The sequence below is a fragment of the Megalops cyprinoides genome, chromosome 1 (genome assembly GCF_013368585.1).
Source record: "Megalops cyprinoides isolate fMegCyp1 chromosome 1, fMegCyp1.pri, whole genome shotgun sequence".
Classification (NCBI taxonomy): domain Eukaryota; kingdom Metazoa; phylum Chordata; class Actinopteri; order Elopiformes; family Megalopidae; genus Megalops; species Megalops cyprinoides.
Genome location: NC_050583.1, coordinates 12,484,683 through 12,505,061, shown reverse-complemented (window position 1 = coordinate 12,505,061; position 20,379 = coordinate 12,484,683). Strand labels below are relative to the sequence as shown.

The following is a 20,379-nucleotide window of genomic DNA, read 5'->3' as shown; positions in this document are numbered from 1 at the left end:
TTCCATTTTGACTTGGATGAAAGGAAATCCAGCCTGAGATCGTCTGGTGCTGTCCTCTGAAACACCAAACTAAAAACTCAATAAGCTGGCCAACACACTTCAAAGGATCCAAATTCAATCAGGTTTTCACAAACTTTTTTTTTTTTAAAGACTTTGTTTCATTTATCGTGTTTTGTTTCTGTTTTTCTAGGAGACCACTTAGTATCAACTGCACTCCCTCCAGCCTACTTTACCTCATTAAAGTAAAACGTTTTACAGGTGGGTACATCTTGCAGATACGGGCCACCCCTTGCTGGCAGCTTCTGTGGGGAGGCTGTGCCATGAAACCAGTTGTCACAGCAACCCCCTCCATAGCAACCCATCTCTAGTTCAGACCTCCAGTGACAAGAATTCTAAGCAATCCAGCTTCTGCTCTTTAAAATCACACCTTCCCCCGCTATTTATGTGGCCTCTCTCCTCAGCTCTCCAATCTGCTTCCTCTTTTGCAGTAATGATCACAATCCCTCCTCAACACTGGCTCTCAGCAGCTGGAGGTGGGAACTAGTTTAAAGTGACAGTCCGTTGGTGTTCTTGTCCCAGAGGGTGTATCTCTCCCCCCACCCCTCCCCTCCCAAACCCATCTCAGGACACACACAGCATTGTCAGACAGAAACCAGATAACAGTTATGGGAACAATATGAACACAGCTGACTCCAAAAACATTAAAAAACAAAAACAAAAAAAAAAATCTACAAATTCCTTCTCTCATAATCATCATCATTAATACTATCATTGTTATTTATAGAACTGTTATCATTAATAATAACAAATCAACTCTTAAAACAGAAATTCTCTCTTTCTCTGTCTTTCTCTTTTTCTCTCACTCTTTCTGTCTCCCACTTTCTCTTTTCTGAGGAAAAGCCATGGAAGACTGGAAGCGTGGGTGTGATTTAGGGAGGGGAGTGGCAGTCACACTGTCGGTACCCTGGGTCTAGCCTGGGTCTGGCACGGGTTAGCAGTGTAAACAGAGTCATGAGGACTGGACTGAAATCTCCAATGTTCACAGACAGATCAGAGTGATCTTCTGTTTTAAACTGTTTTTTTTTAAACATGTATCATTGTAATGAAGTGCTCCTGGAGTGTGTACATATGAAGCATATATGCTGTACAAAGTGCTGAATAAAACAAGAAAAGGGCCTTGTACAGACATTTAATAAAGATATGCATCATATTTAATCCTGTCATATTTGTGGTTTTAATGTAGAATGGAAAATGATTAGCCATCCTCCGGATCATTCAAGGGTAGAAATATAAACCTGTGCAAGTGTGTTGTGTTCTTTTTCCCCCTCTCCTACCAACACCTTTCTACTCAAAGAACACAGTGAGAGACCGACGGACAGAGGGGGCAGAGAAAGACAGAGAAAGAGAGAGAGAGAGAGAAAACTCCAGCAGATTCAAAGAGAGGACAAGGGCATTACCCCCCTCCCCTCACACAATAAAGCTTCTCTGTTAGTTTTGTGTTAATCATGCAGGTTTCCATCCGATTTTACTCAAAGAGTTCAAACAAAGCTGAGCGGGTGCAAAAGAATACTCAAGATCCAATGTTCAGGAAGAGGAGGAAGAAGAAGAGGAGGAAGCAGAAGAAGAAGAAGAAGAAGTAGAAGAAGAAGCAGAGAGGAAGATATTCTGAAGAAACTGTCTGTTTTTACATTTTTTTCCCCTCCTCTTTTCTTTCTTCCTGGGCCAGACTGGCTGTATGGGAGTAGTGGGCTGGGGGGGGGAAGTTGGAGGCACCACACCCTCTGCCCCACCCTCCCCCCACCTCCACAGAGTCTGATAGCCTCCCAGCTGCCCCGCCCTCTCTCATCCTGCCTGCCCACAGACAGGCGGTGAGGTCAGTGTCAGAATTTGTACTACGGACGGTAAACACAGATGATAAAACTCATCAATATTACCCAGCAGCAGGGCTGGGTTGGTTTTTGCAGTGGTTGGAGCTCCGGTCTGCCCTGAAAAGTGGAGTGCTCATTCTCCCTTTTATTTTCTAAATTTTTTTTTTCCCCAAACGCTTCACTTTTTTTTTCTTTTTTTGTCGCTGCTTGTTTTGGAAGGCATAGTGCGACATTTAACTAAAAGGTTTTTCTTAAACTTGTTTCCTTTGTAACGGTGAGAGGTGGGCTCCCATCTATTCGCTAGCCTGTTACATACTGAACCACCAAACCTTGAATGAAAGCTGAATTCTGCAGTCCAGTGGTCTGGAAGTGAAGTCATATGAGGTTAGAAGTTAATGCCTGGCATTCCCAGGGCAGTGTGGTACATCCACCAAGAGCACTGTGATTGGATGAACATGGAAAATAGTGCCATAGTTATGAATTGGCTGATTGTTAATTGGGTGAAACAATAACTCTGATTGTTCGAAAGACAGTTCAGTACCAGGAGACGGAACAGATGTTTTATGAAGTACTTTTATGAATTTCAATGAATAAGCTGGTGTAATAAGTGCTGAATAAGCAGAGGACTGAATGGAGTTTGTTTCGACTACATATCAAAAAGGACAGAAACACATTCTAGGCATTTTAGAGCAGTAGACTGTTCTGCCATAAAAAAGAAACAGTTAAAGATGGTGCTTGAGTGCTTTTGTTAAAAATCCATGTCTTCATTAATAAATTAGAATCTCACATGTCTTGAAAACAACAGAATGTATTTGCTTACTGATGCACTGCTATTGTACAGAGTATGTACCTGTATTGATCACATAGCTTTGGCTTTTTTTTAATGACTGACTTGGTACTTTATTTTTTATGAATTCATTGTGTTTGTAAACATCTCTATGCACATGTTTTGGACTTTATGTCTATGTTTAGAGCCAGTTATATTTTTTGCCCTTTCTAATATATGGTCCTTCTTAATCACTATACCCATGTTGAAGTTCATTTCATTGTTGAACAACCAGCGCATGGTCCTTTAAATTAAACATGAATAATGGATGAATGCTAGTGTGTGGGCATTGGAGTAAGTGAAATAAATTGGGAAAATCCTGCCTCTTACATGAACTCGCTTCCAGACAACTAGCTGGTGGCACCCAGCACTCTGTGCCAGCTCTGTGCCGGCTTGCCCTCTCTACACGTTTCCAGAGTGGCACCACCTCGTCGCCAGCTTCCCACAGTTGTCCCTTTCGTCCCCACGATTTCCTCCTCTCTCCCTACACCGGCACATGTCCCTCGCGCTGCTCCTGGGCCGCGTTGAGTCTCACACGTGCTCGCGGAGCGGGCACAGAGATGCCAGCGTCCTTCTCTTCCTCGGCCCCTCCCCCGTAGTTTTTCCGTCGAGGGAACAGAGCAGTGTCGCGCCCCGTCCCCGCCCCGGATTCGCAGAGGTTAGCACCAGTCGTCTTCGTCCGTCTCGCTGTAGGGTTCGTGCAGCCCCTTTCTGGGTCCCCTCGGATGCGGGGGCCTGTGAGGCCCGGGGTTGGGGCCCCGCCGGTGGGGGGAGGGCGAGGACGAGCGGTAGCCGTTGGGCAGGCGGCGGGGCGGCGGCTGAACCTGGGGAGGGGCGGCGTTGCGGGAAGTCCTGGGCGAGCGGGGGTGCGGGTGCGGGTTGCCCTGGTGAAAGCTCTGGTCGTAGGCCGGCGGCTCCTGGCGGTCGTACTCGTAGTCCTGGTCGTAGACGTCGCCCTCCAGAGGGTCGGGAGGGGGCGCCCAGCGACCGTGGCGGGCGGAGCGGGGGGAGCCGTGGTGGGAGGGAGGGTGGTGGTGGTGATGGTGGTGGTGGTGGGGCTCGTGGCCTGGGGGGGAGAAGCGGCGAGGACTGGGCGAGGCCAGCCTCCCCTGCTGGCCGGGAGGGGCGTTGACGGCCTTACGGAGTGCTGGGGAGTAGGCGACGTGGGGCCTGGGCGTGGAGGGGGTCTGGGGCAGCTGGCGCCGGCCGCGGCGTGGGGTGCTGGTGCCGGAGGTCGAGGGAACCGGGCTCGCACTCACTGAACTACTGCCCTACATGAAAATTAAGACAAAGCAAATAACAAATGCACAACAAAATTAACAACAAAAGGAGGAGAACGAGACGCACACACAGACAGCAACAACAACAGTGATAAGAGAGAGAGCAAGAAAGAGAGAGAGAGAGAGAGAAAGAGAGAGAGGGGGAGAGGAAGAAGGGACGTCGAACATCGAAAATCATAAACCAAATGCAGGAATGGGTAGAGAAGCCACATGTTGCACAGAGGAGAGAGAGAGAGAGGACACAAAGAAAAGTAACAAAGAAAAAAAACAAAAGAAAGAAAAAAGAGAAATTGATTTCTGTAAGTCGCACTGGTCAACGCGCGCGTCCTGTGGTCATGTGGGACTCGGACGGAGTGCTGTGCAGTGACGCAGGCAATTCACGGTGGTCCCTCCACAACAAGAAAAACAACGACGCACCTTCGACTGCCTCGGCTGCAAATATTCAATACAAGACCTCATGAATGAGACCCTTTGTAGTGATCGTCCTGACTTCCCCAAAGGGCTTTGTGTTGACGCTTTGCTAACACCATGCAGTGATCACAGATCATTTGATTGGTCTGTCAGCGCAGGAGTTTTGCAGGTCCGTGGTGGTGCGTTGTAAAGAGCGGGACCACAGCCTTCCCACAATGCACCACGCTTTTCCATCAGGAGGCGGCGTCCTCTCGGAATGCCTTTCACCCGCGTGACAGATTGACAGTGTAAAACCACGTCTAATGGAAAAACAGAAACTGACAGCAAGGCTTGCTCTTTTTTGCCCTTTTTCGCACTTTTTTGCCCTTGTTCACCATTGGCAGAATTGGTCATCTCTCATAAGGCAAATTGACATCATGAAGGCTTGGGTTTGCGCTTCTTTCTGCACAGTAATGAAAAGAAACGAAAGAAAGTCTGTGTGTGCGCACGCGTGTGTGTGTGTGCATGTGTCTGTGCATGTGTGTGTGTGTGCATGTGTGTGTGTGTGTGCGTGTGTGTGCATGTGTCTGTGCATGTGTGTGTGTGCGTGTGTGTGTGCATGTGTCTGTGCATGTGTGTGTGTGTGTGTGTGTGTGTGTGTGTGTGTGCATGTGTGTGTGTGTGTGTGCGTGTGTGTGTGCATGTGTCTGTGCGTGTGTGTGTGTGTGTGTGTGTGTGTGTGTGTGTGTGTGTGTGTGTGTGTGTGTGTGTGTGTGTGTGTGCGCACATGGATCAAACATGGCTGCATTGCTGGAGAGTGCCTTCACAACAGTCCTCAAAGCTAGACATGAAAATCCAAAGTCATGTTCATCCACCAGAAAGAAACAGATCTCCTGCTCTCTAGCAAAGCAGAAAAAAGCTTTTAAATAGAGGGGCAGATCAAGGAAATGCTACAGTTTAAATGAATGCTATATTTAGCTCAAAGACGCTGTGATATTTTTAGGCAAACAGGATCTTCAGATGTACTCCTTGATGGTGGACATCCTGCCAATGACGCATCCATATCTGTGCCAGCAGCACTTAATTGAGCATCTCTTTACTTTTAGCCCTATGTGCATGATTCAGTACTCTAAAACAAGATCAGGCCAGACCTCATCCTGGATCTGTCCTGACAGAGGGCCCATACTTCACTCAGTTATGGCCTGAGAGACAGTCTACATCACTCAGGGCAATATATGCAGTTACTGAGGCCTTCAGATACCCAATAACTTAAATTAAATAGGACTGAAAGTATTGGTTGCCATACTAGAGTTTAACACTGGAAAGGTCATCATTGGATAGCCTGTGTAGTGTTTGTCAGTTAGTGCTTGGCTGTGAGAGTGTGTGGTGTTAGTCAGTGCCAGGCTGTGGTGGTGAGTGAAGTATTAGCTGATCAGTACCAGGCTACGAAAGTGTGCGTAGTATTTGTCGGTAGCGTCAGGTTGTAAGTGTGTGTAGTCTGTTGGTCAGCACCAGGCTATACCGATGACTGAAGTGTTAACTGCTCGGTGCTGGGCTGTGACAGTCTGCATTTGCTGATGTGTGTCACAGCAAAAGCAATGTCTGGGAGGCAGAGGCCCACCTGTCTGTGTGTCCTGCAGTCTCGTCCCTCGCTGGGGGAGCGGGACCAGTGACGGTCCCTGTCGTGGGGCCGGTGGCCGTACTCGCCCCTGTCGGGCCCGTAGCGCTCCTTGTCCACGGAGCCGTGGTGGTGGTGGTGATGGTGGTGGTGCCTCCTGTCCTTGGCCCGCCCCCGCTCCCGGTCGCGGTCTTTGTCCCTGGGCGGTAGGTCACCTGACTGCGTTGTGGTGCTGAGATCTGTACCGAGCCCTGCCGGGTCATGCCAGTCAATATAGAGCAGCTGTACAAATGACAGAACCTCTCTGCACTGCCTCTGTCAGTCAGAACAGAACAGTATGTCTCTGAATTGTTTTTATGTTTGACAATATCTCAATTTCTGCTGCCCACACTGCCAGCTCTGACCTGTGTCTGTCCCTAGTACCACACACATCTAGCTCTGGCCTGTGTCTGTCCCTAGTACCACACACATCTAGCTCTGGCCTGTGTCTGCCGCAAGTCCACTCACTGCCAATTCTACCCCCAGTCCCCTCACTGCCACTTCTGCGTCCAGTCCCCTCACATACATACATCCAACTCTGGCCTTTTCCCCGCCTGGGGATCAATAAAGTGCTATCTTATCTTATCTTAATTCTGACCTGTGTCTGTCCATAGTACCCCACATTGCCAGCTCTGGCCTGTGTCTGTCCCTAGTACCCCACACTGCCAGTCTGTCCTGTGTCTGTCCCTAGTACCCCACATTGCCAGCTCTGGCCTGTGTCTGTCCTCAGTACCCCACACTGCCAGTCTGTCCTGTGTCTGTCCCTAGTACCCCACATTGCCAGCTCTGGCCTGTGTCTGTCCTCAGTACCCCACACTGCCAGTCTGTCCTGTGTCTGTCCCTAGTACCCGACACTGCCAGTCTGTCCTGTGTCTGTCCCTAGTACCCCACACTGCCAGCTCTGGCCTGTGTCTGCCCACTCCCCTCACACTGCCTGCTCTGGCCTGTGTCGGCCCCGAGCTCCCTGCAACGGCAACTCTGACCTGTGTCGGCGTCGGTATAGCGGCTCAGCGACCTCTCGGAGGCACGGTGGCTGCGCTCGCGGCGGCGGTGGTGCCGCTGGCCCTCCTCCGGGATCACCCTCTCCAGGGAGTAGTCCTCCAGGCGCACGCCCGTCCCAGAGCGCCCGTGGACCAGGGAGGAGGACGACCGCCGCAGGGGACTGGTGTCTGTGATAGTCTGCAGTGGGACGGAGGACAAGCGGGAGAGTGGGAGGGAGAGAGGGAGAGAGAGGCTTGTTTTCTATATTCGTCTGCCAAGGAGATGGAGAGAAAAGGGGAGAGGGAGGAGTGAGGAGGCCTCACTGTGAGAGTGTGTGTGTGTGTGTCTTTGAGTGTGTGTCTGTGACCGAGTGTGTGGGTGTGTCCGTGTGTGAGTGCATGTGTGCGTGCTGTCAGTGCGTTCAAGTAAGAGCGTCACTGTGTGTGTTTGTGTTGCGAAGTGTAACGGCCCTCACAGCTCCATGACAGTCCAGTCATGCAAGGGCTCCAGTGTCCGCCACTGTGGGGGACCTCATGCCCCCCCCCCTCACCAAAACCCCCTCTCCTCCCCACCACCCCACACACCCATCATGCTGTCCAGGACCCAGGGTGGTAGAGGCACAGAGACAGGAGATACATAAAGAGGAAGAGGAGGGGGCAAAGGTCATGCCTTACATGCACCCAGCATCTTACCTGTCCTGTAAGGTTGGAACCTGCCCCCAAACTCACATCCCCTGCCTTTTCCACATACCCTCATAGCATAGCACATTTCCACTTCAAATTTCATACCCTTCACGCGTAGCTACACCCTCATAGCATAGCACATCATTTCCATTCACAGAATCCATACCCCTCACACATAATCACACCCTCGTAGCATAGCACATGTCCATTCACAGAATCCAGCCCCTTTCCATATACCCACTCCCATTCTCATGGCATAGCACATTCACAGACAGCAATCCATCCCCTCCCTCTCATAACAAAGCACATGTCCATTGGCAAAGAGCAATCCATCACCATCCCCTCTCCATTTCAGTGTTCTAAAGCTCTCCCTTATAGAGTCATGCTGACTCCCACACTAGCAGTCCAGGATCCTGACCCCAGGTGAGGACACACCCACATTGGGCTCATTTTGCTGGAATATGAGGCCCATTCTGTAAGGCAGCGGTGCCCACCAGCTCACTTCCTGGAGGGCCCGTGAGATTGACAGCCCTGCTGTAAAGGTCCGTTCTGACGTCAGACCCCAACACTGAAGCGTCTCTCGGTCAGGATGCATTGACAAGCCTGTAACATTAACACGCGTACGCACCGGCAAGCACACCTGCCCGCATAAACACTAATGCACACACACACACACCCACAGGGGCACATAAAGAAAGAGCCACTTCAGCGAAAGCCAATGCAGATAAGCGGCAGGCCATCAGTGCATTGCATGTTGTATACAGACGGGGCAAGAGGAGGGAAAAGAGACAACTCTCTGACCACAGTGTCTCAACACGACAGCCATCCTGCCTTAGAGTCTCTGAGAGTAACGGTTATTGTGCTAAGCTATGCCACCACAGATTCCAGAAACCAGATTCCATTTGTTCACTTGTGTATGATTGTTTTTTTAAATTTTTTTTTCGTTTCCAAGATCTTGCCCTCGCATTACTGACTGCTGACTTTGAGGCAGTGAAGCACCGCCTCAGTGCACAGAATCAGAGCGATGGTTTCTCTTTTCCCTCCAGGCATTGTAGACAGCGAGTAATAAACCAGCAGACACAGGCAGTGAAAAGTTGAGGAAAACAGAGAAACAGAGACAGGTTGTCAGGGCAGAAGACGGGAAGAGTGGGGGAGAAACGGACATAAGATAACAGACATACAGAGAGAGAAAGAGAGAACTGCATTATGAGAGAGAAGGGGGGGGGGGGGAGCAGAAAGAGAGAGGAAGAGTAGTAGGAGGGAGGCCTGAGACAGGGTACATACACTGAGGTTATGTCCGCGAGGCCTCCCTCTTCTCCGCTGTGGGACAGGCAGACAGGCGGTGCACACACAGGAAGCCACAGTTACCACACACACAGAGCACAGCACAGAGGGCACAGGCAGAGAACCACAGCACAGCCACCAGGGCCACAGGGAAGGGAAGGGAAGGGTGGGGGGGGGGGGGGGGGGGGGGGAGGGTGGGGGCAGAAAGAGGAGTGAGGGAGGGAGAGAGAAGGGGAAGAAGCATGTAGAGGGGGGGAGAGGAAGGGCAAGAGAAAGGGAGGGAGTAATCAGAGAGGAGAGGGAGGAGGTCACGGGAGGATGGGGAGGGACAGCAAGGTTGAGACATTAGGAAAGAAGGGATGAAAAACATAATAAGGGATTGAAAATAAAAGGGAGCCAAAGAGAGGAGAAGAGAAAGCAGAGAGAGAAACCAGTTAGACACAGATGCGGCAGATACTACGAGAGAAAGAGAGAGGGAGTGGGAGAAAGAGTAGGATAGAGAAAGAAAGAGACAGATGACGAGAGGACACTTACCATAGCAGAGTGCACACACTGAGGGACAGAGGCAGTGTTAGAGAGACAGTGAGTTACCACGGTAAAGAGGGTAAAAACGCACATCAACACTACATCACAACACCACACTGCAGTACAGTACTGGACAACACAGTCTGCCACTGCACACTACAGTATAGTAATGAAAGTACAGTGTAGTTTAGCCCACCACAACATAGTACTATACAGCACACTGTATTAGAGCCCACCACACTACATCACAGTATAGTACCATACAGTACAGTATAGTGCAGTCCACCATACTACTACACAGTATAGCTCCATACAGTACAGTACAATACAGCCACCATACTACACCATGGTGTACTGCACATACAGTGCAGTATAGTACAGTCACCATACTACACCACGGTGTAATACCATACAGTGCAATATAGTGCAGTCCACTACACTACATCACAGTATGCTATCATACAGTACACTGAAGTACAGTCTACCATACTACACCACAGTATTGTGCCACACAGTACAGAATAGTATACCCCAATACTCTAAATGACAGTAAGGTGGAGAAGAAGGAGCGATCCAACAACACACTGAGCAACACAAAACATATTGTAAACATACATACACACGTGCATGCAGTACTTAAAACATCCATGGGAAAAGGCAAATGCAGCACGTCTATTCTTAATACAGAAAGGCATTGTAGTGTCATCCTGCTAGGGGAAGAATTCTTTTAGCTAAACTCTTTTAGCTTGCTAAATATAGATACTCAAGAAATGAAAAGCATCTTTCAAGCTATATAAATGACTTTACAGTTTTTAAGCAACAAGGGATGATTGCCTGTGTGAAGTTTTTTCCCCTCACATGAACTAATTGGCAGCATTAGCCCTAGTGTTAGATTGACTTGCTAGCATTTTGTTACCATTTCATTAAAATGCCATTTAACAGTGCCGTTACACTAGAATGTATTTGCGAAAATGAATGCGGCATTTCATTAAATAAATGCAGTTTCTTATTCATCACTCCACAACACTAATGTATATGCCCATTTGTCGATATTGTCAGTGTCATTAATGCCTTCTGCTGTGACAGAATTACATCTTGGTGTCTGAGGTACATACAGAATTGCGACTTGCATCGAAAACCACGGCTAAAATCGCAAATTTTTGATATTGACATTCTTTAACGTTTCCAAAAGACTTCAGTCAGCCGATTCCTCTTTGTCTCCAGTTGGTTGAATGCCAATGACTCACAATGAGCCTTGAAGAGAGGGAAGAGATGGCTATCCTTAGTAAGTAATGAGTTCAGTAGCCTGCAAATTCAACTTAAATGGGTTGCTGATGAGACGAGCAGAAAGTAGTATATGGCTCATGTGTAGAGAGTGAAAGACTGACATCTGAATGAGAATGCTTTTTATCATTATCCAGACTGGTTGAGGTCAACGCCAAACGGAAAATAAGAGATATTTTACCAAGGAGTGCTGAAAGCACAGCAGAATAGCCAGAGCTCTAACAGGGCTCAAGAGAGAAAGTTCAGCTAGGACTAATATAGAGCACTCTCTATGCAGAATGTGCTTGTCCTGTTTTATGTTATTCTATGAAAGTTCGCTCTTTATGGCTTTGTAATGGATTGCCCAAATGGTTTGAAACAGTATTATCAATACATCAACACAGAATATTATAATGTTTGGAATGGTCTAAATACAAGTATGAATTCCCTTTTCTTTCCCTCCAGTTGAAATGTTGTGCAATAGATAGAGCCTGAGGAAGGAAGGTGAGGGCCAGACGGCCTTCAGAAGCAGCCCCCAAAAGAAGGCCTTGCTCACTTTGTAAATGCCTTTTGGGAAATATTGTTGCTTAAAAAATGTAAATAAATAAAATACATCCGGTGATAGAGCTTTCTAACACAGCCTACCAAACCTGGTCTGGAATCAGACACAATGCCTGTTTTAGATATTTATGGTGTGTCTTGTAGTCTTATAGGAGTTGGGTGCAAACACCCTTCCTTGCTGTCACCTCATCTTTAAGTGAGTGTAAGTGTAAGTGTAAGTGTAATTTTGTGGGACAGTCTTCATGTCGAGAAGTCCTAACCTCTCCACTCATCCCTTTTTGTATGCTACCATAGTTTATCAGCGCCAAAGTTGCAAAGTGTCACACAGTCCCGGTTACAAACTGCATATCGAATTGCTTTGCCCCCCTATGTAAAGCACTGTCTTTTCCCTCCCTGACACACTCTCTCTCTGTTCCGCATGTCATCAAAGAAACAAGTCCTCCTCTAGCCCCACCCCCTACAGATCAGCATACCCTACTTCAATGGATGAAATGCTTGGACCATCGCTTGACTGGAAAACCCAAGATGACCTTTCCCTGGCCGCACACCTGAGTCCACATGAGCCTCCCAGCCGCCTAACAGTCTCTGAACTTACTTATATAATTGATGGTTATTTCATTCATGATGTCCTTCATGTGATACCATTCCATTTTTTGTTTCCTTTCCCAATTTTCCAACAGCCTCTTAATTGCTGTTTGATTGACTGAAATATCACATATTTTTATCATGTCTGTGAAGCTTTTGACAACATACATGTATACTGAATGGTGTCTTGTGTTTGTATGAAAAGTTTTTGTCTGTAAGATTGACTGAGTCCATTGAAGAGCAGTGTGTATCCTGGAACATCAACGCAGGATTTTTAAATGCTATTTAGGTGGTTAATTTGTGTGTTTTGACGCCATTCCTTGCACTGCAGTCATACTAAAATACATATGCCAGATTAAATTCATGTATAAAGCAAGCATACTCACTGCCCTTGGCATCTGTTCATGCTAAACATAGATACTGATATAGATGTAGACACCCTTTAATAAATCACTCCTGAACACACACCTCTCAATACGCACACACAGACACGCACACACATACACACACAGATATATATGTATGTAACCCGACAGAGAGAAAGAGAGGCAGTCAGGGAAAGAACCCAAGGGAAGAAGAGGGAGTGGGGCTCAGGAGTGAGGAGAGGGGATGATTCAGTGGCCGTTTCAATAGTGTGTGCGTGTGTGGCCACAGCACTCACTGAGACGTGGTTCAGGTGAGGATGGACCTGAACAGGGGGTGGACATGAGGGAAGCACAGGCATGCACCTCTGTGCAGAGCAGGGAGAGGGGTGTGGGTGGGTGGGGGGGTGCTGTAGGCTGTGTGGGGGTGCACCGAATCCGGTCTGCCCTCCCACCCCATCGGGGACCTCCCTCACTGCCACTTCCCACACTTGAATGTGGCGGCTCTGGGGTTCACAGTTTGCCTTAGCCTGAAATTTTTCTCATTGAAAGGGAAACTCTTTGGCGTGCATTATATCACTCCATTCAGTTGTAAAACAGTGGAGGCAGAATATGCAAGCGTCAATGAATCACTGATATCTGCTGAGGAGAAGTCCAAACAGCAGAGAACATCTGACGATTGGTGGTATGGAAGATGCCTAACTGTGTTTAAGGGAGGTTGAATTAAACTAAATCTGCCACCAGGGTTATCCAGCAAAAGGGTCACTTGTCAGGGCCATGGCGTCTGGGGTATGTTACTTCCACTCTGTCCTCTTTACTGGTCAGAGCGATGGACTGCGTAGATGTGGGTGCAAGGGGGGCGGGGCCAGAGCAGAAGGGCAGATGGTGGGATGTCGGGAGGGACAGGAGCAGGGGCAGGAGAGAGGGACGGAGAGAGGCGGGGAAACGGGGAGGGAAATCGGGGGTGCGGGGGCTGTGAGAGGATGGAAGGTGCTCACTTGGTTTTCTGCTGGAAGCCGGGGCATGGAGACGGCCCTCCCATGCGCTTCCATTGGGAGATAGCGCTCACTGTCGGAGTAACCGTCCCGCCCCATCTCTCTCATCTCTACCGTCTGCAAAACAGAGGGAGAGTGGGCGTGACTGCTGCGGGCCTGTGGGCGTGCCTGCGTGGGAGGGGCCTGAGAGACAGGCCTGCCTCAGACAAGCTGTAAAGGAAGTTACTCCTTCAGGGCTTTGCTAAGTCACCCGCTGCTGGGAGGTGCACTACAGCAAGCGCCACAGTGCACTTTCTCTGCAGTTATTTGTTTATGCTAATGTGTGTAGTCGGACTTGCTAATTGATTAGTGAGGGAAGATTGGCGATGGGAAGATTAAGTTCTGATCATTACAGATCGGCAGTAACAGTGCAGAGAGGCAGAAAGCCAAATCCCAGAGCTTGACACTCGGTGCAAATTCATACTGCGGTAATACTGTGGTAAGTAGTAAGACTGTGTGGTATATGCACGTGTTTTCCACAGCAACACTACCCTCAGATGCAGGTACCGGGGTCAGTAACGCTGTGTGGTGTACACGCCTGCTCGGAAACATGGCGGCAGTCTTGGCCTACACTGCCCCCATAATGAGAAGGAGATGAGAGTTCAGTGGGTCTTGGGAATGGGGTGAAAGAGAGAAGAGCAGCACAGGGGGACCAGATGTCCCACCTCAGCCGAAAAGGGGGAGTGACGGCTGGATATGAGATGAGCTTTGTGGATGGTGGACTCAGCCAGGGTGTGGAATATCAGAGTGAAAGAGAGAGAGAACGACAGAAAGAGAGACAGAAAGAGAGAGACGGGGAGTGGGAGGGAAGGAGACAGAGAGAGAATGTTAATATTGTTAGTAGAAGATTTGGTGGTATTGTTATTAGAGTTATTGTAGCCATCATTCGTTATCAGAACTCTTTCAGTATTGTTTCTGTTTGCTCTTTTTTGACTGGTCGATTTCTTGTTCTACCGTTTCGTAGTGGTTGCTTTGGCACAACATACCCCGTGCATCACGTCAATGAAACATATGGATTAAACTGAACTGATTTGAACTGAGTGAGTGTGTTAAGAGTGACAGTGAGGATGAGGGTGATCCATGGAGTCCGAAGAGTACTTGGAGACAAGAGGTGGAAGTCAGGACCCCGCCGTCGACCATGTTCGGGATGCCAGTGCTGAGCTGCTTAGGCAGACACAACTGACTCCAGTCCTGACTCTGTCTGACACTGTGACAGTGTTATAATAACACTAAGACTGACACAGTGACAGCATTACCATACCACTGACACTGTTGTAGTGTTATAACAACTCTGGTACTGTAAGCACTATAATAACACTAACATCAATACTTTGGTGGTGTTATAATAGCTCCAACACTGTAGAAGAAATACAATCACACTAACAATGACACAGTGGCAACATTACAATAACGCTAACACTGTGGCACTGCAACACTAATACTAACACTGTAAGTATGATAATAACTGAAACTGACACTGTATGTGTTAGTAACACTGACACTGTGGCAAAGTTGTAGTAACAGTCGTCACATGTGTGTTAGTATGCAGAAGTGGTACTATTCCCTACAACAGACCCATGTGGTGTGAATGATTCTTAATTATAATAAAAGTGACCAAACACATGTCACACACATTCGATTTAGTCACAATATGCAACTACTAACTGTCAACTACAGGGAAAGAACTGAATATCATTAGCAATGAATAGCAGTTTGAGCCATTCCAGGTTTTACTGAGACAAGGCTAGCATAACACCAACCTGCAATAGTGTTAGGGTTAGGGCTACACCCACATACCCCCTTACACATGCACACACTTTTTGCTTTGTTTCTTTGATATGGTACTTGCTCCAACATAATCACATAGCTAGAGGCAGCCTCCCTCCCAGGTAAGGTTATATGCTCAAAGGTAAACTGCTCATGGAATGGGATAGAGACACTGGCGACTAGCTGATGCGGTATAGATACGGAGACCAGTGTACAGTCATTTGAAAACACTGTTTGTTTTAGCCAGGATGCTGATATACAGAACATGGATGGGGCCTACCATGACTAGAGTGCTTTTGTTTTGCTGTTTTGGTGTCACTGCAACTGTCAGGGCTACATAATTGCCAGAGTCCTCTGTTCTCCATCAGCTTCGCAGAAGCTGATCACTGGGCTATTGCCTTTGTGCCAATCATTTTTACCATAAAACTAAACTAAACTGATCAAACCACTATAATTAGAGCCCAGAGGACTGACCTCGCCTGCAAGGAGATCCCCAGAATTGGTAGGTTCAAGTTTTGCTATGAATGCATTGTAAGGTCTGCCTTGTGCCACTTTTTGGGTTTATTAGTTTTTTTTCCGCACACTGGCACAATTAGGTTATGCTAGCTATTCCTTTTGCAGCCATTTATCGCCATTTTTCAGGAGTTATTTTTGAGAATAAGAGAAGGTGGTCATTACAGCTGCCACTTAGTACATGTCTGCTTCTTATAAAGCCTGTGATGTCTCAAACTGCTATGCACTTGATAGGGCATTTTTCATCACTGTAACTGAGAAGACTAAACGTGTATAACAGTACAAAAAAATGCAGTATTTTGTGTATTATAGTATAACCGGACCATGTGTTTAAACTGTATGAATATATTGTGTTACAGGAGTTTAGTACATTGTTTAAGTTTGAAAAGTCATAGTATGCAGTCCTGGGGTATATCCATGGCTTTATGTTGGTTTTGACGTGTATGTGTGTGTATGGGTTTGTAACTGTGTATGTGTATACACGCCCACATGCGTATACCTGTGGGTTATGCCTGTTGTCATGCAGGTCATCTGGGTGTGGCCTCTCTGGACTCCAGCTGCCCGTCTTCTGGAACATCTCCTGCGCCCGTGCTGTCACCCACGACTGGCTCTCTGTCATCCCCCCTTCCAGTGGCCTGTGACAGAGAGAAACATTCAGCCAGGCCCGCCGATGCAGTGCCACTGCCCCCTACTGTCACCTCAAATTCCAGTGACCCTGCCACACGTCTCTCTCCATGTTTGTACTCTTATATAGGCAATTAGGGCGGCAGTGTAGCATAGTGGTTAAGGAGCAGGACTTGTAACCGAAAGGTTGCCGGTTCGATCCCCGCTGGGACACTGCTGCTGTACCCTTGGGCAAGGTACTTAACCCACAGTTGCCTCAGTAAATATCCAGCTGTATATATGGATAACATTGTAAAGAACTGTAACCTATGTAAGTCGCTTTGGATAAAAGCGTCTGCTAAATGAATAAATGTAAATGTAAAAATTCAAGCGCACTGCCAGCTCTCTGCTCCTTGCGGTGGACTAACACTGACCCCTGCTGGATAGATGGGTATAACCACTAAGGAAAACTGAGCCACACCACTCCGTAAACCTTCTTATGTCCAACAGGTGCTAACTCAATGGGTCTGGGCTTGGTTAGTATTTGTTCTGCTGCTTGATCTGATGTCTCTGATCCCACTCTGACCAGCATGCGAATCTACACACTGCTCCTACACCTACACCTTACACTGATCTACCCACTGATCCAAATGCTAACCGCCAGGCTGGTGTGTAAGTATATCCGGCAATCTAAACAAATCTACTGCTGTAAACAAAGACCGTCTAAGCCACATGCAAAGAAACACTGAACACATATAAAAGCCCCCTGTAGTTGTTGGCCCGACAATTCATAGAGGGAGAGTGAAGGAGACACAAAGAGAGAAAGAGAAGGTTACAACAGACAGAGAGAGATGAGAAGTATGTGAGAAGGAAAGAGCAACTCACAGGTCACTGATGGGTTCCTGTTGTGTCTCTGGGAGGCTGTTGACTCCCTGCCCACCGTCCTGGGCCGGAGAAGGTGGTTCCATGCGCTGAAACATTAATGGCGTTCGATTCTGTGTGAGATACAACATGGCCTCCGGCTGGTATCAGACACACTACTGGGAAACGGAGTCACAACATCCAGAGAGCAAACGGGGGGCTCTGACGGTAAACGGGACACAGCCGAGGGTCGGCTGCGAGGCATTCTGGGAATTGAAGTCCCGTTTTGTATGATTCACTTTCATTCCACTAGAATGGAGTCCCTGGGCTGTGCTCATGCCAAGAACTCATTTACTTCCTGTTGACCAGGAAATGAATGGCGGTAACCAGTTGAGTGCCACATCAAGGTCTGCTGTACTACCGCATTGAGTTCCTCCTCTTTATTGTTGCCTAGGCTGGGTGACAGTGTGTCCTGTAGTAACCATTGGGACTAGAGATGGTTAAGTCAAGGGGGATACTGGAAAAGAAGTGTTTCTGCCTGACCATGAAATACATACACTTACGTGACTCTCTATTGGACCATATATCTTTTGTGCCAGACCAAAAACTGATCCAACAGGGATAGCTGTTTCGACAGCTCTGAAATTAAACAAGCATGAAAGCCAAAAAAAACTCATAGAGGAAATACAATGGACTTCCTCCAGAGCAAAATGACGTACGGGTTGCGAGCCCATGATGTATGTAAGGCATTGTACACGTCACCCAGCCTGGGCAAACCCTGAACCTGGCACCCCAAGAGCTGAGCAGCTCAGCGGTTACAACAGGAGACATCAAATGGACCAACCCGACACACAGTCCAGGCAGGATCAAACAGCATGCACGGGGGGGAGAGCACTGTTAAAACGTCACCAAGTAAAATCTGCCGACCAATCAATATAGGAACCGATCAGTCAAAGCTCAAAAGAGCGTGACGTCGGTCTTTTATTAGACGGTGTACGGACAACATGTTAGACGTGAACGAAAAGAGAGAAGAGAAAAGTACTCATGAAGAAGGGGGCTGGAAAAGAGACAAAAAATGTAAGAGGAGAAAACGTAGCAATCAGACGAGACGGAGAGGCTTACAGACGGGTACACGGGACAGTATTCAGTCTTCATCCCCTTAATCCTTGCGCAGGGGTATCCACAGCTTCTGAGGTGCACAAATCTGCACTCACAACCCCGCATCCTCTGCATGCCGCTCCCTGGTATTTTAACTCCAGACTCCAATGCTGACTGAGACCATGCAACAGAGTAGCATGCACTGCAAGAGCTCTGGACACGGCGCTCATAAGGAGATGGATAAACAGTAGGTGGAGAGCACAGGGGAACGTTGTGTTAACAGTGAGAAACAGCCATGTTGTGTTCCTTCCATTTATGACATCATGGATGTGTACACCATACCTCTCAGCCAAATTTACCATTTGTCGGGAGATCTGCAGCTGTTCTTCTGGATTTGTAGAGCTCTCTTTATCCGTCTGGCTATTAATACTCATTCCTCTGTCAGCCCTGACACACATTCCAGCCAAACACTTACTTGCAGGTGTATATGCATTTGTATGCGGAGAGTAAAAAGGGCTTCAGAGTTAACATCTCAGTCAGCAGTCATCTGTCACAGTTCTGACAGCATTTTAACCATATAATAACCCAGCAGCGTGACAGCCATTTCATGAACCTTTTCCCACCTTTTGAACCTTTTTTTCCACCAAAACTGTACTCATCAGGAATTAATGCAGAGCCCGCCAAACCGGCACAGACAGTTACGCTCAGTGTCCACCAGAGGCCACTGTTGCGCAAAGCGAACTCCACCGCTGCCACCTGGGCTAGCTGTGAGGAAGTGGAGAAGGTTGGGAGAAGCAAAGCGAAGTGGATCTCTGCTGCTGGTAGGGATGCAGAGAGCCTGGAATTGTGGGACCGCCTAAAACTAATGAACAGTGCACGATGGGGCAGAGACCGCCCGGGATCCCTGAATGAGATGCAAGATGGATTACTAGAGCATCACCCCTTTGTAATAGCCTGACTCCTCTTACCCATGCTAGACCAGCTCTCTGAGTGGCCAGTTTCTAATCATGCTCCAGAAAATCTCCATCAGATAGTCTGTTAAACTGTACCCTGAGGGACCAGTATCCAGGCTCAGACAGAAGCCCTTCTTTCCCATCTAAGGTACCCTTAAGTGTGCCACTCTGAGAGTGTACTGGCAGAGGTTGCACAGCTCTAGCAATGATAGTTCATTTCTGCTTTGATGTTAGAGCGGTGAGCAGCGGAGGGTCCGATTATCAGTCTGCCGGAGTAATGTGAGTGGGTAAAGTCGAAAGGACTTTGCTGCGGGTGGGCTTTCATGAGAAAACCCAGACCTACCTCCTGATAGAGTCACCACATTACACCACAGTACAGACTCAGGGCTCGCCAGTCTAGCCAAAGCAAAGAAACATGGCTTGGCACCCCAAGGCTGGTTTTTCACTTTGCTTTTACTTTCCACACTAGGTAAATGAACCATCAGTAAGAAAGCAGTAAAGCACTATGTGGTTGGATTCATTTTCTTCCTCTGTGGGTGGAGGAGAGAGGGTACACTTCAGGGTGCTTTTGCTAACAGTGACTCTGTCATGGCAGGAGATAGGGAAGGCAAGAGAGATGAAGCCTCTGTAGCTGGTTCTTCAGAGCCAGCTCTGCAGGAGCTGTGACAAGAGCCCCCCCAGCCCCACTGCCTCTGCTACTGTTCCCATGTTCAGCCAGATCTTCTTTCTCATTTCAGGCCTCAGAGAAACACGCTGTGAGGTTTTAACTCCATCCAGTACGCGACGTAATTACCTCAATCCCACCGTCTGACCGCCATTCTAACGATAAGGACCTCATGCCATTACAAATCCTACGACCGTAAATACTGCAACTGATATTAATTGAGGTAACCATGATGCACCCACACATAGACCTATAAGCCCCCATCAACACAGCTATAATGAAGGAGTTAAATCTCTCCTGAAGCAAGAAAGTATTGAAGCAAAGCTACAAAACTCCACTCTAAAAAACGATTTTTCACTGAGCAGCTCCTGCTGCATTAAGGATAACGAAATAAGACCAATCCCCTCACATGTTTTTTTTGCTTCTAGCGATTAAAACCCATTTGCTATCCAGGTGTGAAATAAAAACATTCCCTGTTATTCCACATTAGCATGGTAACGGGATACCCCGCTGCTTCAGAGTGTCATACGAGTGTATGGGGGTAGGGTTTATGGGGGGGGGCAGAGGGTGTGCAATGCAGTGGCAGTGAGGGTAGGGGGCGCTGTTTGTCACACCTCAGTG

General features: G+C 47.9%; 1 protein-coding gene across 9 annotated transcripts in view; it reads right to left on the bottom strand.

Annotated features, from left to right (window-relative positions):
* Positions 1-1,744: 1,744 nt before the first annotated feature.
* Positions 1,745-20,379, bottom strand: part of cacna1ab (calcium channel, voltage-dependent, P/Q type, alpha 1A subunit, b) — a 108,598-nt gene continuing 89,963 nt past the window's right edge. For 4 of the 9 annotated variants that reach the window (XM_036521839.1, XM_036521848.1, XM_036521856.1 and 1 more), the window contains 6 exons: positions 17,068-17,177; positions 16,079-16,214; positions 13,264-13,377; positions 7,005-7,200; positions 5,986-6,233; positions 1,745-3,965 (listed from right to left, as the gene is read on the bottom strand). In XM_036521839.1, coding sequence (XP_036377732.1) covers positions 3,354-3,965; positions 5,986-6,233; positions 7,005-7,200; positions 13,264-13,377; positions 16,079-16,214; positions 17,068-17,177 — 1,416 coding nt within the window. In that variant the 3' untranslated portion in view covers positions 1,745-3,353. The remainder of the gene's footprint in view (positions 3,966-5,985; positions 6,234-7,004; positions 7,201-13,263; positions 13,378-16,078; positions 16,215-17,067; positions 17,178-20,379) is intronic. The other 5 variants (XM_036521890.1, XM_036521899.1, XM_036521864.1 and 2 more) reach the window with 4 other exon arrangements.